The sequence below is a fragment of the Lissotriton vulgaris genome, chromosome 6 (genome assembly GCF_964263255.1).
Source record: "Lissotriton vulgaris chromosome 6, aLisVul1.2, whole genome shotgun sequence".
NCBI classification, from domain to species: domain Eukaryota; kingdom Metazoa; phylum Chordata; class Amphibia; order Caudata; family Salamandridae; genus Lissotriton; species Lissotriton vulgaris.
This window is the reverse complement of record NC_141694.1, coordinates 126057489-126074651: the sequence shown is the minus strand read 5'-3', so window position 1 is coordinate 126074651 and position 17163 is coordinate 126057489. Positions and strand designations below refer to the sequence as shown.

General features: G+C 45.1%; 1 protein-coding gene across 1 annotated transcript in view; it reads right to left on the bottom strand.

Moving 5' to 3' along the window:
- Positions 1-3227: 3227 nt before the first annotated feature.
- The window catches only part of LOC147706883 (uncharacterized), a 71090-nt gene continuing 57154 nt past the window's right edge, over positions 3228-17163 (bottom strand). The window contains exons 2-3 of the mRNA XM_086925594.1: positions 8599-8721; positions 3228-4031 (exon numbers count right to left, since the gene is read on the bottom strand). Of these exons, the coding sequence (XP_086781720.1) occupies positions 3228-4031; positions 8599-8721 (927 nt within the window). The remainder of the gene's footprint in view (positions 4032-8598; positions 8722-17163) is intronic.

Below are 17163 nucleotides of genomic sequence, written 5' to 3'. Positions count from 1 at the left end.
CTGCGGTGACCCGGAAGTCCTTGCACGAAGGGCCGGAGGGTGCCGGAAGTCCCGCCCCCTCGGCCGCTGAGCGAGAAGGAACCTGCGCGGCGTGTGCATCCAGCGAGGCTCCCATGGTGTGGGAGAGCCTTGTGGTGATCAGCGGAGGAGTGCCGGCAGCAGGGAGACGCCGCAGAGAGACAGCGCGATGATGGAGCCTCCCTGCAGCAGAGCCGGTGAGTCGGGGGTGTTTCTGTAAGGAGGGGGGGGGTGTCGGGACACATTGCTGGTGTCCACCCCTCTCCCCCCAGTGGCGCGATCTTTGCTCCACGGGCCTTTGTGTATTCAGAGTCCCCAGTGGGGGACTCCAACGATGGGGCAAAACTGGTCTACGAGCCCCGAGGCTCCCCAAGGCGGCAAATGTTTACATAAAGCCCGCAAGGCTCTCCAGAGAGGCTCGAGGGGGCATTTCTTTGTTTAGAGCCACGAGCGGCTCTGGGGGCATTCTTTGTTGTAGAGCCCCGAGGCTCCCTGCCCACATGGTTGCTTTAGAGCCCCGAGAGGCTCCCTGCCCACCTTGTTGTTTTGCGAGTCCAGATAGGGCTCTTAGGGGCCAAAGTTATTTACAGAGCCTGTGTGGCTTCAGCTTTGCGCAGCTTTTGTTCTAGGGCCAGTGAGGGCCCTGGTGCAGTTTGTTGATTCACAGCTGCCCAGCAATTAGTGGGCAGCTGCACCGTTTAGGCCCCTGACTTTTGGACACAGGGCGTCCTAGCCCCAACAAGGCCAGTGACCTAGGGACTGCCACAGGTGGTGGCTTATGTAAGTTTTTGCGCTTTTGAGTTGTGTTCTGGCACCTCTGAATGTTTTTATGCATCATGTGTCTTCCTTGCTCTTACACCGCTAAATGTATGTTTTATTTATCATGTGTTTTCCTCCCCTACACCTCTGAATGTTGTAATGCATCATGTGTAATGTGTTCTTGCTTATACTCCTAATTGTATTGTGATACTTAGGTGGTTGTTCTTTCTAGTACAGGTGGTCCTAGTGAGGTCCTGGTTCCCTGCGTGACATTCTCCTAAGGTGGTTAGGGTTGCGTGGGTGGTACTTACCTGTTACCAGTGGTTACTGGTTGTGTGCTATATTTGCTAATTTGTGCTACAGTGATTTTATATCCTACACTCTATTTTCTACTAAGTGCTGATTCTGACAGTGGCCCACGTGGCCCTGTCCTGTGTAAATATTCCCTTGTGAATATTGCCTGTGCCAGTTGGCACCATGTATATTGTGTGATTACTATCTGATGTGTTTTGCAATACAGAAGTTATTTTTATATAACCTTGTGTGGAGTTCCTTTTGTGGTGTGCCTAGGATGTTGGTGCTGTTGTGTACGTGGGCAAATGCTTTACACATTGCCTCCGGGATAAGCCTGTCTGCTCGTGCCAAGCTACCAAGGGGGTGAGCAGGGGTTATCTTGGCGTGTGACTCCCTTGCCCTGACTAGAATGGTGGTTTCTGCCTAGCTTTGGCGTCAGCCTTAGCCAACCAGAAATAGCCAGTTCTAACACTCATCAAAATACCCTTCCTTGTGAAAGAAACCTGTTACCAAAATCCAAGAACTCGTTCCAGGCTTGACGATAGCTTCTTCTGGTGGAATCCACCACCGAGTGCTCTACCAACTGTACAATTCTCATTCCCCCATGCCTAAATGCACTGTGGGATCTGCGTCTTATTGCGATCTGCCCCGGGAGCCAGTCTGCGGAATTCCTTCCATTGAAAACTAGATAAATGGTCAGCTATACAATTATTTACACCAGGAATATGCCTTGCTTTAAAAACAATATTCAACTGTAGGCAGTTAAGCATGAATGCACGCAACAGGTGCAACACTCGCAAATCCCTGGCCTTCTGCTTGTTAATCCATTCCACCACCGCCAGGTTATCCACTTGAAAAAGAACTGTTCTATTCAGGAATTAATTGCCCCAAACATAAAGATGCCACCAGTACCGGAAACATTTCTAGAAAGGCAATACTGCGACCCTGCGTACACCAATGCAATGGCCAAGGCTCTGCACAATATCGCCCTTCCCAAAAAATACCAAAACCTTTAGCACCAGAAGCGTCCGTGTAAACCTGCACTTGCCAAATCATGTCTTCATCAGCAAAAAACGAAGACACTCCTTTAAAGTCCGTGAGAAAGATGAGCCATATGGACAGATCCGCCCTGACTGCTGTGGAAAGGTGCACTCTATGGTGTGGGAGAGAGGCCGCAGATATTGACATTCCAAGCCTTCTACAAAGCGTTCTGCCAGCTCTATCCACTCTACAGGCGAATTTCAGGTATCCCAAATGTTTCTGCGCCTTGCAAAGCTCCAATTTTCGCTCCTCCAATACAGAGGACAAAAAGGCTGAAATGTCCCTTACCTTGTCTGCTGGTAAACATGCCACCATTTCTATTGTCTATTTCAATACCCAAAAAGGTCAAGGTGGTACTAGGGCCCTCAGTTTTGTCATGCGCCAAAGGAACACCAAGGTCCCGAGCCATTTCCTGGAAAGCAAGGAACGCTTTCAGACACTGCCCTGAATTCTGAACACCAATAAACAAAAAATCGTCCAAATAATGACAGATGAGCTCGTGAGCTGTAGTGTATGTAAAATGCCACTGGAAGAAAGTGCTGAATGTTTTAAAGAGCGTACAGGACACCGCACACCCCATAGGCAGACCTTTATCCACATAAAAGGCTCCCTGAAAATGCATACCCAACAAACCGAAATCAGAAGGATGGATGGGCAGAAGCCTAAAAGCAGACTGGATATCTCTCTTCTCCAATCGAGCTGCTCTACCCGCCGATTTCACCAACCGTAAAGCGTCATCAACCAATGCATATGAAACACTAGAATCTTCCGGAGCAATTAAGTCATTAATAGAGGAGCCTTCGTGCCAAGACAGGTGATGTATCAAGCGGAACTCCCCAACCTTCTTTTTGGGTACCACCCCCAGCAGTGACACGATCAAGTCTTGCAGTGGACAATGAACAAAAGGACCAGCCACCCTGCCCGCCATGACTTCAGCCCACAACTTCTGTTGCACAATGAGAGGGAGTTCTTTAGCAGACTTTAAGTTGTCTGACCACCTGCTCTGACGGGGGCCTCGATATCCGATCTTAAATCCTTCCTGGAAACCCCAAAACAGTCTACTTGCTGCTTTAGTATCTGGATACGCTGCCAACCACTGCCCCAAGACCTCTAGCCTAATAGGTGTAGGAGCCCTTTTGCACAAACTGAAAGGGCTGGCCTCTTCCCCTCTGTCCCCGTCCCTGATCACAGAATTTCTGGTCCGGAAAGCACTGTGTGAGTGGATGTCTGCCTCCAGATTGAGAACACTCATGCTTGTATCGGCAGAACTGCCTACTGCATAAACCTCTGTTGAAATTCCAACAGGCCCCAAAAACTGCTGACTGTCCCCTGCCTCCAAACCCCGCCCCATGCTGGGCTGGACGATATTGAAAGGGCCGGAAAGATACTGGCAACCCACTTGCCGTGTGAGTAGTAGCAGGCGGCTGAGAAGATGCCATCCATTGCAGCCATAATTCCGAGTCCACATCCCCCCAAGGTCTATCAGGAAAAACACTCAACCTTGCTCTAAATGCCTCATCATATGCGAGCCAAGCATGACCCCCAAAATAGCTCTGAGCCTTTCTGATAATGTCCATATACTTAAACATGGCAACTGCTCTATCCTGGTGCTGTTCACAATATATACTGGCATATATAAGAAAAGCTGATGTCCAGTTCTCAATCGTTTTCGGGACTCTAGGACGTCTGGCCAACTCCCACTCCTCCTCTTTAGACCCTTCCTTGGCCTGAATGTCACAATGCAGCAATTTAAATACATCAATAAATTCATGCCGCCAAATTCTGCTCTTAGATTTATCCGACAAGTGGGAACCTAACGGCATACCAATCCCCATGTAAGGCAATTTTATGTGTATATTTATATCCTCTTCCACTGTCTCCTTCAGTTCGGGTTCCACCTCCTTACGTTTTTGCCCAGCCTGATCCACAACACCACCCCCCAAACCCCTTCCTTCACTATCCCTGCACCAGCATCATCCAAAAGCACATCCCCCCCAATGCCAATAGACCTGGTAGATTTTTGGGAGAGACCCCCATTTCGCCAAACAGACCACCAACCAGCCTTACCTCCAGGCAACTGTGCAGCTCTCTCTGTACAATCCATGGTGTGTTCATGATGGTCAGAAACCGCTGAAGAGACTTTTGCCTTTGGACGGTCCGCACTTGATGTCTGCAAAAGACTAAACATACTGGTTTTCCCTGAAAGACCCCTTTGCTCCACGACCGAAGCCATAATAGATGGTCTAACTCCCCCACAATCCCCATCTCGCACTTCCCCTTCCTCCAAGTCATCACAGTCTGCATCAAATATCAGTGCGTCCCCACATCCAACATAATCCCCACTTCCCCCTTGCATTTCCCCATCCCCAACCCCTCCATCATATGATCGCCATTGAAAATCCTTTGATGTTGCAGTTTTGCCTGATGTGGAAAGGAAATCCGCTCCAGATCTCCGTTTGTGCAGCAACCCCCCTGACTGAGCCGCAGGGTGCTCAGCCTGCAGCTTCATCATGCCAGCCGTCTTCTTTTGGGACAAAACTGGTGTTTCTCCCCTCAAGCCGCTCAGACCTGTCTTAGTTAAATCCACAAAACTCTGAGAAGCCCCCACAGTACCGCCTGCGACACCTCCCCATCCGTGCACACCCACACCCAATGGCCAACCTGTGGAACCTGAACTGTGGAACTGGTTGTGGCACTAGAAAGCTCTCCATGAGGCAGCACCACTAAATCTGGGCCGACTGACTGCTGTGCCATCCTATACGCCACATCTGACTCTGGTCCCTGCTGTGACCGAAAGGGGGAACGCAAAGCATCACCTGTATCCCTAACACCAGACTGCCTCGCCAAGCCAGCACTGCTAGGTACTTGCCTTTTCGCAGCCACAGACGGGGACAGAGACCCAGGATCCTGCAGCAACCTATCTGCTGACCCATACAAAACTGCTTCCAGGTGCCCATCTTCATGTACAACTTGGCACACTGATGCAGCAGGGCTCAATATAAAAGGCTGCCCTTGCACATGGATCAACTGAGCCCCCCCTTGCATTGCACAACAGCCTGTTGGGGTAACCCTAGGGACATCAAAGCTCCTCCCCCGCCTCCCTCTCAATGCGCTATGGCTTTTCAGAGCTGCCCTGGCCAGAGCTCAACCTTGCGACTTGGGGCCCCGCCCCAAAGACCGCCCACGCCTACCACTCACCACCAGATGCTTCCCAGCATCAAAACGAGCAGTAACAAATACCTGCTCTGTGTCTTGGGCCACAGCGGGGGTCACTCTGCTCTGCTGCCGTCGACGCTACACTCTGTTCAGCGCCCAGGGGCATCGCCGCAGAGCATTCCTCTTCCTCCTCCAACTTGGGCGACATGCAGGCCGCCACTGCTTTCGCGACACCCCAGCCCATGCAGTATCAATAACCCCAGGCTGAAGGAGATCCTCTCGCCCCGCAGCACGAAGCACCCGGACGGCCTCCCTCACTGCTGACTCCACCATGCCTAATCAGGAGACCCAGTAAGAGCGCACTGAATGAGAATGACAAAAATGTAAAGCCTCCGCCTACCGCCTCCCACTGACGCAGTGCCTTTCCAAACCCGCCAGGCCCCTATATATAAACTTTCCCACCCGCGCCCCGCAAGCCCGGACCTAATCACCCCCACCTAGTGGCCTGTTCCATGCGCGAAAATACCCAGGGGGATACCGGATCGTGCTCAGCTCCCCCTGGGTCCCCCCTTATATGGTACTAGCAGCCCGTCCCGACATTGTCCGGGAGCAATTAGGCTTCAGAGCCCCCGCCTGCACGTAGACAAAGGGATCGGTTAGGCTCTGGGTGTATTTAAACCTTTTCTTTCAGACCATGTTTTGGGTTTGCATAAGAGCCCACTTTTCCACCTCCTGGTAACCTTTTTAGATGCTAGGGCAGCATTCGTTCGACTTCTGTAGATACATCTGCATCATATCCACTCTTGTTAGTTTGCTCACTGACTTTCTGACTGTGCTGAAGGATGATCGTACTGCAAAAGCCGCTATTTGGTTCTCTCTACGCATACCAGCCCTCTCAAGCCTTCTGCCATATCCCTTGCACTCCAGCTGGCTGTATACATCATACCTGTTCCCTTCCCATGCGACATCTACTACACCTTGTCATAGCACCCCTTCCCACGTGGCATCTACTACACCTTGTCACCTGTTCCCTTCCCACGCGGCATCTACTACACCTTGTCACAGCACCCCTTCCCATGCGCTTGGTCTTTGTACCTCAATACCTGCTCCCTGGCCGCCTCAGCATCACATCACTCCGCCCCCTTCCTAGTGCTGTTGCCTTGTGATTATCACACAAGTGAGTGACCCCTTTCCTGACCCTCTCTGCTACTCGCCACACGTCTCTCGTTTATCGGGTCCCCCTTTCTCCGCCTCTTGGTTGCTCCAATCACGTCTCGCCAGTCCTCCAGTCTCCGCTCTTTGCAATCATTGCTCGGACGTCAGCGTTGGTTGCTCCAATCACGACTCACCAGTCCTCCAGTCTCCGCTCTTTGCAATCAATGCTCGGACGTCAGCGTACGCCGCTCCTCCCCTCGCTCCTGATGTCATGACGCACCTCGCGGCCGGCGCTACTTTCAAGGGACTACTTTTTTTTATGGTAAATTTTTTTAATTACGTTTTTTTTAATTTTTATACAGCCTATGTCCATCTCCTGGACCTTCCCTTTCCAACGCTGTATTGGGTGTTGCGATTGGTGGTGTACTTTTTGAGTTTACCTGGCTCAAAGGACACAGTTCTCTCTTTATAATAGTAGTATAGATATATTATTTAAATGCGCTTTCATTCTTCGGCCTCGTTCACTGACATGACACCCACTATTAAAGAGGCCTTTGTTTGTTGTACCCCTTAAATGGTCAATATACATTGTTGTTACTTTCAAGTCTTACAAAATGAGGAAACACGTGCTTACTTTAAAATCAAAATGTGTAAAGCCAAGTTCCTTATGTATTGAGAGATCTGTTTCATTTGCATTACATATTTTTTTAATAATAAAAAAGAAACAAAGCTTAAGGAGAATTCATTTTGGGGCGGCCAAGCCAAGCCAAGCCAAGCCAGCTCATTTGTGAGTGCGTTACAGCTGGCGCACGCGCGCTTACACATCCAAGCTTTACCAGGCTGTGTTTACTGCACCGTGTTACACTCTCGCCCCATGCTTGCTCAGTGACCCCTGCAGGTGTTGCACCTGTTCAGCCATTGAGAGCCACCTGTGGCCCAGCACCCGCCAGGCCACGTGCTAGCTCCCTGCAGGCTGACACAGGACGCTGGAACGTCATGAAGTCTAGAATCAAGGTTGTCGGATCATACCATGTCCGCAATAAAGCCCACCTAATAGTCCAAAGATATGAAGGCATCAACTTTTGTGGAAGTAATGAAGCCAGTATAATTCTGGCCTCATAGAAAACAAGAATAACCTCTTTAACTAACAAACAAGGCATCCCATCAATGAATCGGAAAGGCATCTTGGACACTTCTGAACAATTCGACTGCACCAATACTCCAATAGCAATAACACACCCTATGAAGCGTGCCTGGAATACCTCAACTAAATTAATATTACCAAGCTAGCTGAAGAGACAAAACAATCTTTAGAACGCCCGTCTTTCGCTACAAAATCTGAAATGCTATTGAGAAGCTGAGAGCAGGAAGGCTCCAGGCCTGGACAGGGTTCCGAGCCTCCTTTTAGCAGACCTGGAGTTTGTCCCTCATTACTTCATTTGAGGACCTTTTCATACACTTTTCTTCCACAGGCACCGTTAGAGGCTCTGACGCTGAGGCACTATTATAGTTATACCCAAAGAAGGGACAGACCCATCCAAACTAAAATACTATCACTCTATATCCCTCCTAAACATTGACTGCAAAATATATGCACAAATTCTAGCACTCAGGCTGGATCCCATCCCCCAAAAAATATACACCCTTAAAAATCCGGCTTCATTAAGGGGAGATTCAGTGTGGGCCACATCAGACTATTTAGTCCCGTCATTCAAATAGCTCACCGCCTTATCTAGTCTGCCTGTGCGATAGCCTTGGATGCAAAGAAGGCCTTTGACAAGTTTTCGTGGGCTTTCCTCCAAGCAACGCTCACCTCCTTCAACTTAGGCCCCTCCCTATCACAAATGATCCTCACATTGTATAAAGACCTAAAGCTAGACTAAATATCAAAGGCTAATTAGCTAATACCTTTAACCTTCGACAAGAAACCAGGAAAGGATGCCCTCTTTTTCCCCTGTTATTCTTACTAACTATAGAACTTATGCTCGTACTAATCAGAGAAAAGCCACTTATCTCTGGCATCCCCTTCTCTGCGTGCCCGCAGAAACTGGCCACTTACGCCTGCAACATACTCCTCTTCACCACCAAAGCAGATTCGACATTCACTCATCTTATGACCACTATAAATAGATACCCTGAAGTCTCAGGAAACTGTCTTAACAAAGAAAAACTGACGTAATCCCACTCAATGTCCTTTGCAATAGTTCCTTGATCAGTGCTTATGGACTTAAATGGGTTCCTAATAAGATACAATACATAGTAATATGGTTCACCAAAAACCTCAAAGACTCCGTGGACCTAAACAAACAAAAGACACTAGACAAAATGAAGAACAGCATAGACAAGTGGTCCAGAAGATTCATCACCTGGTGGGGACGAATAGAATCCATCAAAATGATGATCACACCCCTAATCAATTTTCAAATTAGCATGTTCCCTATATCCCTCGCTGATATATTCTTTGCAAAAATAGATGCAATACTTACTGAGTGTCTATGGAATTCCAAGAAACCCAGAATTGCACTAAAGAAAACGAAGGGAAGCCAATGGTTTCTACCTACTACTAACACCTCTCCCTCCTGACTCAGCATTGCAAAAGAACTTGCTAAACCATTATCCCTTGCATCCCTTATAACTATCAAGAAAACCAGAACAGATAATTCCGCTAACATTATCGTGTACAATACATGCCCTACACAAATTGACAACAACCTACTCAACAAAATGTAATACTCACACTTAGCCTCCCTATGGCACAACAAAATCTGAAAGTAGAAGGTAGAATGCTATTTATAGAGAAATGGGCGCAAAAGGGCATATTAGCTGTAGATGACATTTGTACCCCCTCAGAACCCAGACCCTTCTTCCAACTCAAAGCTAAATTCGACCTTACTGATCTGGACTCCTTCCACCTCTTAAAAATTAAAGCAATTATAGCTAGACATAAATCACCAAGCTCTCACGACCAACTTAAAACTGTTAAGGAATGAGGTTCTGATTACAGCACACCTGACAGTCAGGAGTATTTTAGTCTTGGCTTAGATAATACGCCCTCAGAAAAAAACTCTATCTATCATAGAGAGCAGAATTAAGAACATAGCACAATGTTTAAGCATAAGGGATCCAGGCAGTCCAAGGTAAATTCAGAGAGAGTCCTCTTCAGATTTCATCAATTCTTTCTTTATTAATATTCAAAATTTCATATAAAGATCTCCCAGCACGTAAATCGCCAACAAGTGTTTCGTCCCACACAGAGACTTCATCAAGGCATAAATATGGTTGAATAATTTCTATTGATCCTCCAAATCATTGCTATAAGCAGCATGTGCTATATATTGGAGACGGAGCACCTTACAAAAAAGATAGTATACAGGCTCCATATAGTAAATAGCCAGTGTGTCAAAAGGTCCGTATTGTAGCAAAAGACCGTCCACTACTTAAAGTCTATCCAAGTTCGCAACCATGATAAGTTGCGAGCCGCAAAATAACGAACGAGCTCCGTAATTGCTCAGTCACCCAACAAGTTGCGGTGGGTGACTGAGCATTTACGGAGCTCATTCGTGCACATCGTTCGTGCACATGGTTGCAAACTTGGATAGACTTTAAGTAGTGGACGGTCTTTTGCTACAATACGGACCTTTTGACACACTGGCTGTTTATGGAGCCCGTATACTATATATTCTCCAATATACTGCACATGCTGCTTATAGCAATGATTTGGCGGATCAATAGAAATTATTCAACCATATTTATGCCTTGATGAAGTCTCTGTGTGGGACGAAACACGTGTTGGCGATTTACGTCCTGGGAGATCTTTATATAAAATTTTGAATATTAATAAAGAAAGAATTGATGAAATCTGAAGAGGACTCTCTCTGAATTTACCTTGGACTGCCTGGATCCCTTATGCTTAAACATTGTGCTATGTTCTTAATTCTGCTCTCTATGATAGATAGAGTTTTTTTCTGAGGGCATATTATCTAAGCCAAGACTAAAATACTCCTGACTGTCAGGTGTGCTGTAATCAGAACCTCATTCCTTAACAGTTCTATTCTGGTCTCACATTTGTGTGTATCTATAGCACCTTGAGGTAGTAGGTGCCTTGAGTTTATTTAGCCCCCATCTTGTGTAAATTTTGTTCTACTTTGCCTAACATATCACGCTTTCACCTGTCTATACAATAATATTGTTTCTGAATGAATGGTGCGGAGGTTTCCTTTGTGAACACTACTACCTAATTTTGTTGTACGACCAACTTAAAACACTAAATCCAAACAGCAAAGGAGGACACCTTGCATCCAAACTATATGCTTTCCTCTCCCGCACTAAATTTGCACTAACCAAATCCATTCAAGGTAAATGGGAAACCCTAATCTTAAATCCAAGCGACTCCCAGGAGATAATACCAAATTTGACGTCCATTTGGGGGAACCTCACTGCCAGCAAATTAACCCCCTCACTGGCACAATGTAGCTACTGGATTGACAATATGGCCCACTGGACCACAGCCAAACTTTGTAAACTTGGCCTTAGCCCTTCTGACACCTGCTGGAGTTGCGAGAAGGAAACAGGTCACTTGAGACACATGCCTCCACATAAACTGGACTCCCAGCCTTGCGGCCATTACACTAAGTATCCTCTCTCCGGAAGTAAAACAAGGCCTGAACAAGGACACACAAATCTTATGGGATAAACTGGTTACAACCAGTCTTAAAGTCATCTTCACTGAGTGGAACGACTCATCCAAACTCTCCTCCCATACTTGGTGGGAATGGATTCAATTTGCCAGAGGGGCAATTAATTCACTTAACACTTATCTAAAATCGTCACCACTGAAAAAGGGGAAAATCTGGACTAAGCTGGACAAATGTATATCAAATTATCCCCTACAACAACAACGCCAATGCAAGTGATAATTCCCACCCTGTCCCCCTCCCCTTTCTCCTATCCCCACCTCTCCTATATTCCACCCGCTGCCCACCAGCTCCTCACCCCACATACCCCTACTATAAATACTACTATGAGCCCATGTCCACTAACTGTTGCTCTCCTCTAACTATCTCTCTCTCTTCTCTCTACCTGTCTCACTAGTCCTTGCCTAGTAAACAATCGTACCTTCTTATTACGCTAAGATTAGCCAACTGAACCTCACACCAATACACCTACACCTCCTCTCCACAAATATTTAACACTCATTGTTTAAGAAATATACTGTTGATTTTCACATAGCTTGTCCGTATCACCCTTTATGTAGAATTCTTTATCTGTACTTTCTTATCAATACTTTCCCGTCTGCAAAATATCCTAATAAAACTTTTCTGAAGTAAAAGAAATGTGATGAAATGAGTATAGCGAAAAACTAACTTCGAGTTTTAGACTATGCAGCAAAGAAAACACAGTGTTACTTCCATTCCGAAGCTCGGAACTCAGAGTGGGGTAGCAGTACGGCACTGGGTAAATACCATACCCCATGATATTGATATTCACTCAGTTTGGTATACTCTTGAAGTATATTTTTGGCTCTTCCACTCTTGTGCTGTCTTTCTCTCTCTCTCTCTCTCTCTCTGTCTCTTTCTCTCTCTCTCTCTCTCTCTCTCTCTCTCTCTCTCTCTCTCTCTCTCTATCTCTGTCTCTCTCTCTCTCTCTCTCTCTCTCTGTCTCTATCTGTCTCTGCTCCTGTGTCCTCTGTGGAGGAATGTTATGCATTCCTCCACTTCCTTCTTTACTATTTTGTCAATTTCACCTAATTCATGCCAGCTCGCACTGTTACTTATTATTTACCTTTGTTTTTCTTTAACATGAATTTAGTTTGGGCGGATTTCAAACTGGGGGACATGAAGAGGAACCTTATACAGTAACTAGTAAGGTTGAGGACAACAGAGATAATTGTTGTATTTATTTATACTTTCCCTCCTGTCCTAGTGCTGTGTTCAAGTGCCCCACATTTTGAGTTCCTGGCCTTCCCTGTTTTCTCATGTTCCCTGTTCCTCATGAAGGCGGTGTGTTCGCATGCCCCTTCCTGAATTATCAGTTGAATTACCATTCAGAAGGATTCGGCATCCCTGGTTGTTTTTCAATGTTGGAGAAGCTGAGCCCACCAGCAGCCGAGCCCTAATAAAGAGTTCAACTTGCTTGATTTTTTTATTTTATTTTGTTTAAATCTTTTTATTAAGGTTTTACATTTCAAAGCCCCCGATGGGGGTAATACGTCAGAGTTCAACTTGCTTGATGTGAAGCCTTTTCTTTCTACATTTTCCCGATAAGATGTGAAAAATGAGATTTTTTTTTTTACCATGTTAGAGGTCCAAAGCATCACATCACCAGATTGAATTGCCCAAAAATTGCAAACAGCTCTCTACTTTTGTGACACCGGGTGCAACATATTGTTACTGACCCATGCTGTTCAGAGTGGCTTCTGCTGTTTCCGTATTTCAGAGACTAGTGGATTTCCTATTTGCAAACACGTAAGGGGTAGCACCTTTTAAGAACTATATCATTATTTTTGCTCTACAGTTGAGGAATATCACCACACTCTTACCAAAGTGTTGACTGTATTGCAAGATAGGAGCGTGACTCTTCATAGAGACAAATGTAAATTTTCACAAAGTGAAGTTGAGTTTCTTGACCATTCTTGTTCCTCCAAAGGTGTAAGTATGAGAGTAGGTATTCTCAAAGCCATCAAAGACGCTCCTTTACGCAAAACTAAGGAACAATTATTTGTAATTTTTTTTGAACGTTGTATTATTTTAGATTTGAGGTTGATTTATCTTTACATACTACTTCCATGAGACAGTTGTTAAAGGAAAATAATAAGTTTGTTTGTTCGAAAGCATTGACTTAATATTTTAATAAATAAAACAAATTAATTGTGTCTGCACTTGTGCGAACTCCATTTTAGAGGACAAAACGTCTATTGTTTCTGTAGAAGCCAGTGTCATTGGCCAGACTCTGTTTTAAGTAGGCTGGAAATCCATTTTCTGTATTTCTGCAGAATCATCATGATGTCTGCCCTTGATGCAGATATCGTCTGTCCTAAACTTTCCAAAAACTGTGAAAGTGACAAGTTATTTAGATATAGGCGTAAACAAAACACCTGATGCGACATAAGTCTGGAGCAAGTGCGTTGTTATCTCTATTAGAAGGTCAAACATGGAACAATAGTGTAAATAGTGTAGTCTGAATTGTCGCACTTTTACTGTATATCTTTAAAGGAATGCGTCTTAAACTAGCATCTTGACGCTTATTGGTTAAATCAAACATTCTTAAGGTGACATTGCAAACTCCATCTCGGATAAGATACATTATAAAAGGACTTCCACTTGACCATCTGTCAGTAGAGGTCCTGCGCCCAGATTATCGCGAGCAAATTACTGCCAGACCAGAAGATGATCCTACCTGCCTGCCAGAGATTCTGTCCCCTTATCACACTTTCTACTGAAAGCTGATATCGAGTCTGTCAAGGCCAGTCAAGGGTGTGTGTGTGTGATTCCTCTGGAGCAGTATCCTTAAAAGACCCACCTTCTGGCAGCTCTGACTTCACAGCTTAGTAAACCAGAGTGGCCAGATGAGGGGATGGATGATTAGGGAGGGTACTGCAGGGAAGGAGACCTGTTTAGTAAAGAAACCAGTGATTATGACAAGGAGCACGGCTACAGGCTGTCCTTGATGTAACGTCTTTGAGGGCTCCACAATAACTGCTTGGGAGTGGAGAACCAGAAGGCACCAAGGATAAGGAATCTAATGGTTTTACCTGTAACCTAGTGGTCACCATGGAAGTTCTCGGTGTACAATCACCACAAGACAATTTGTTCTAGGATTCTTCTATGTTATTGCTTCCTCATAAGGATTAAGCTGCTATTGACTGAGGTTGTCACTCATCACAAAATCGTCTTAATATGGGGGCATTCAGTATAACAACTCTGTAGCCTCTAAATGGCAAGGCAAGGATGCCAGGCGGAAACTCTTACAATGTCAGAGTTCACTCCTAGGTCTACAGACAATCTTCTCTCTTTATCAGGAGTGCTCATAAAACTAGTTGCAATGTGTATTATAAAACAAAATCATGGAGGGCTTTCTTCTTGCCTTTTCTTCGAGGAAGCCTTGCAGTGATACTGGTGGAATCTCCAATTATTAACCACAATTGCAAGGAATTCTGACTTCTCACTCCAGTGCTAGAATAACGAGCAACGCGGCTCGGGCCAGTCCGGCTTTTAGAGGTGGAACTTGCAATCATCAAAAATGGCGGCAGAGAGTAACGAAGTCTTGCGGAAAAACATGAGTAGCTAAAAAAAACAGGATGTGCCCTGTGTGCAGATGTTGGTTAACCTGTGGGGAACATAAACGCATTAAAGCAGCCCATAGAAGGTGCCCTCAGTGGTGCAGCAAGTGCCTGCAGGAAAGGGATACTATTAGGGAACACAGAGAGGAAAATCTGAATTCCGTCGAACATTTTAGAGATGGAACGACCTTCCAAAGGAAAAACACGGGAAGGGACTCAGGCAAGTGGGGGGCATTTCAGGTATGTGTCATGGGCTATGTAGAATCGAAACCTGGTAGGCCAGTGAATGGCCCTGCTGGAGCTATAGCCTAGGTGACCTTAAGAAAGTGTTAGAAACCACGTAGCCTGGAGCACACCGTAGGAACGTGGTGGGCCTTTCGGAGGAGTTAATGCTGATGCCTTTCACAGGGAACGCACCCTCCTCGACTCCTGATAATTATAGCATTTTGCTGTAAATAAGGTTAGCAGTGTTCTCGTCCTCCTTATTAAAATCTAGATGCTAATTATTCTACTCTCCATGCTCTCCTAGCATAGTGCATCGTAGTAAGTTTTAGGATATGAGAATTGTAAATGATGTTTTAACCATGTTAGAAATGTACATTTTATTCTCATTGTTTGAAACATGCATTTGTGCTGTTTTAATCATATTCTGTTAGATCTGCTGAGCAAACACCCCATTAGTGTCATGCTTCATCACCGGGTCTCATGCTGGTCTCTAAAAGTCAGGATGAGCTCGACCATTTTCCAGAAAGCATTTAGGATATTCTCCTGCCAGGGTCTAAAGATAGAAATACCTTGGTGTCCTTTTATTAGCAGTGTTCCTGGTATGGTTAAAATAATATTAAGTGGGGTGTCTACGAACATAATGGTCCTACACCCTATGTATTAAGTCAAAATCTTTCAGCCCTATGTTTGTGTGGACAAAGGGTCCAGGACTTGCATCAGGAATAGGTAGTTATGCCCCGGCATACTGTCAATATTATCATTCATGCCTAACTAAATCTGATCAGGACAAAACATGCAACTCGTATAAGCATTCAAAAGGACAATACGGCCCTTGTTCAGATATAATTCAGCGCTTCGTGGGTCTTGCTTGAAAAAGTAATAGCAACACCTAGTTTGCTTTTGTTTATATGGTTTCACGCTTCACATGTACTGTTGTAGTGCACACTCAATATCACCCCGTCAAATCAGGGAGCAAAATAGCAGCTTTAAGACGAAGTAGTGGTCAAAGTGTATACAATTAAAGAATAGGCATTCGCATAACGACATAGAGATAGGAGTACATATGATACATGTTTTTGATATGTGCATATGAAACAACGTGCCGAGACAGCAATCGTCTGGAAGAAGTCAACCAACCTTCTTATGTTAAGTTATGTTAAGACAATAGGCTACATGGGAGGAGTGTGGGACATGTCCCTGTGGTCACACACTATCACCACGGTGGGTGGGTGGAAAGCGGACCAAGCAGGTGTGGATGTGACATGCAACTTTTGACGAAGTAAGTGCCTTTAGGTTGCCTAACATATGCATGGCACCACTAGGAGGATCATTACTAAAAACTATTTAAATTCTTTCTTTCTTTACCGCCCCCCATTCCTCATTCCCTTGTGGCTGTGGGTGTATTGGTGATGGTTTGTGACTACAGGGACATGTCCCACACTCATCTCATGCAGCCTATTGGCTTCAAATAAGATAGGTTGACCTCTTCCAGGCGGTCTCTGTCTCTGCAGACTGTTTACTCTGCACATATCATAAGCATGTATCATATGTGCTCCTATCTCTGTTCTTATGCTTATACCTAATCTTTATTTGTATACACATTGACCTCTCACATTAACTTGTCTTGAAGGTGCAATTTTTCTCACCGATTTGAAGTGGTGATATTGAGTGTGCACTGCAACAGTACATGTGAAGCGTAACACAATACAATTCAAATAAAATTCAACTAGGTGTTGTGTTGCATATGCATTTCTTAGTTATAGAAAAAGGAACATCCCATGTTGTGAGGGGGAGTTTTGTTATTAATTCTGCGAGCTGCAGTGTTCAGAGTGTGGGGTAATACTGTGAAGTTGGAAGGTGGTAATATGTGGAATGCCAGGAAATTATCGATGTGCTATGATGCTGAAGTGGTGAGTAGACACTGAAGTCCACTTCATTGGCCACTTCAGATGATATTCCATATTTATATGTGTACATAGTTTTCATTGTTTATGTCACAATTCTATTTACCAATATGTTATGCCATATTTACATTTTGTATATATCCTTGTTTATTATTGTTTACTAAAGACAGGAGATATGTTGCATTTGTATTTCTTAGTTATCATAGAATATGGAACACAACATGTTGTGATGGGGAATTCTGTTAGGAATTCTGAGAGGGGCAGTTGCTGCTGGTCGAGGAGGCTGGAGGACGTACTTATGGACACATGAATAAAGAAGTTCCTATTTACCTT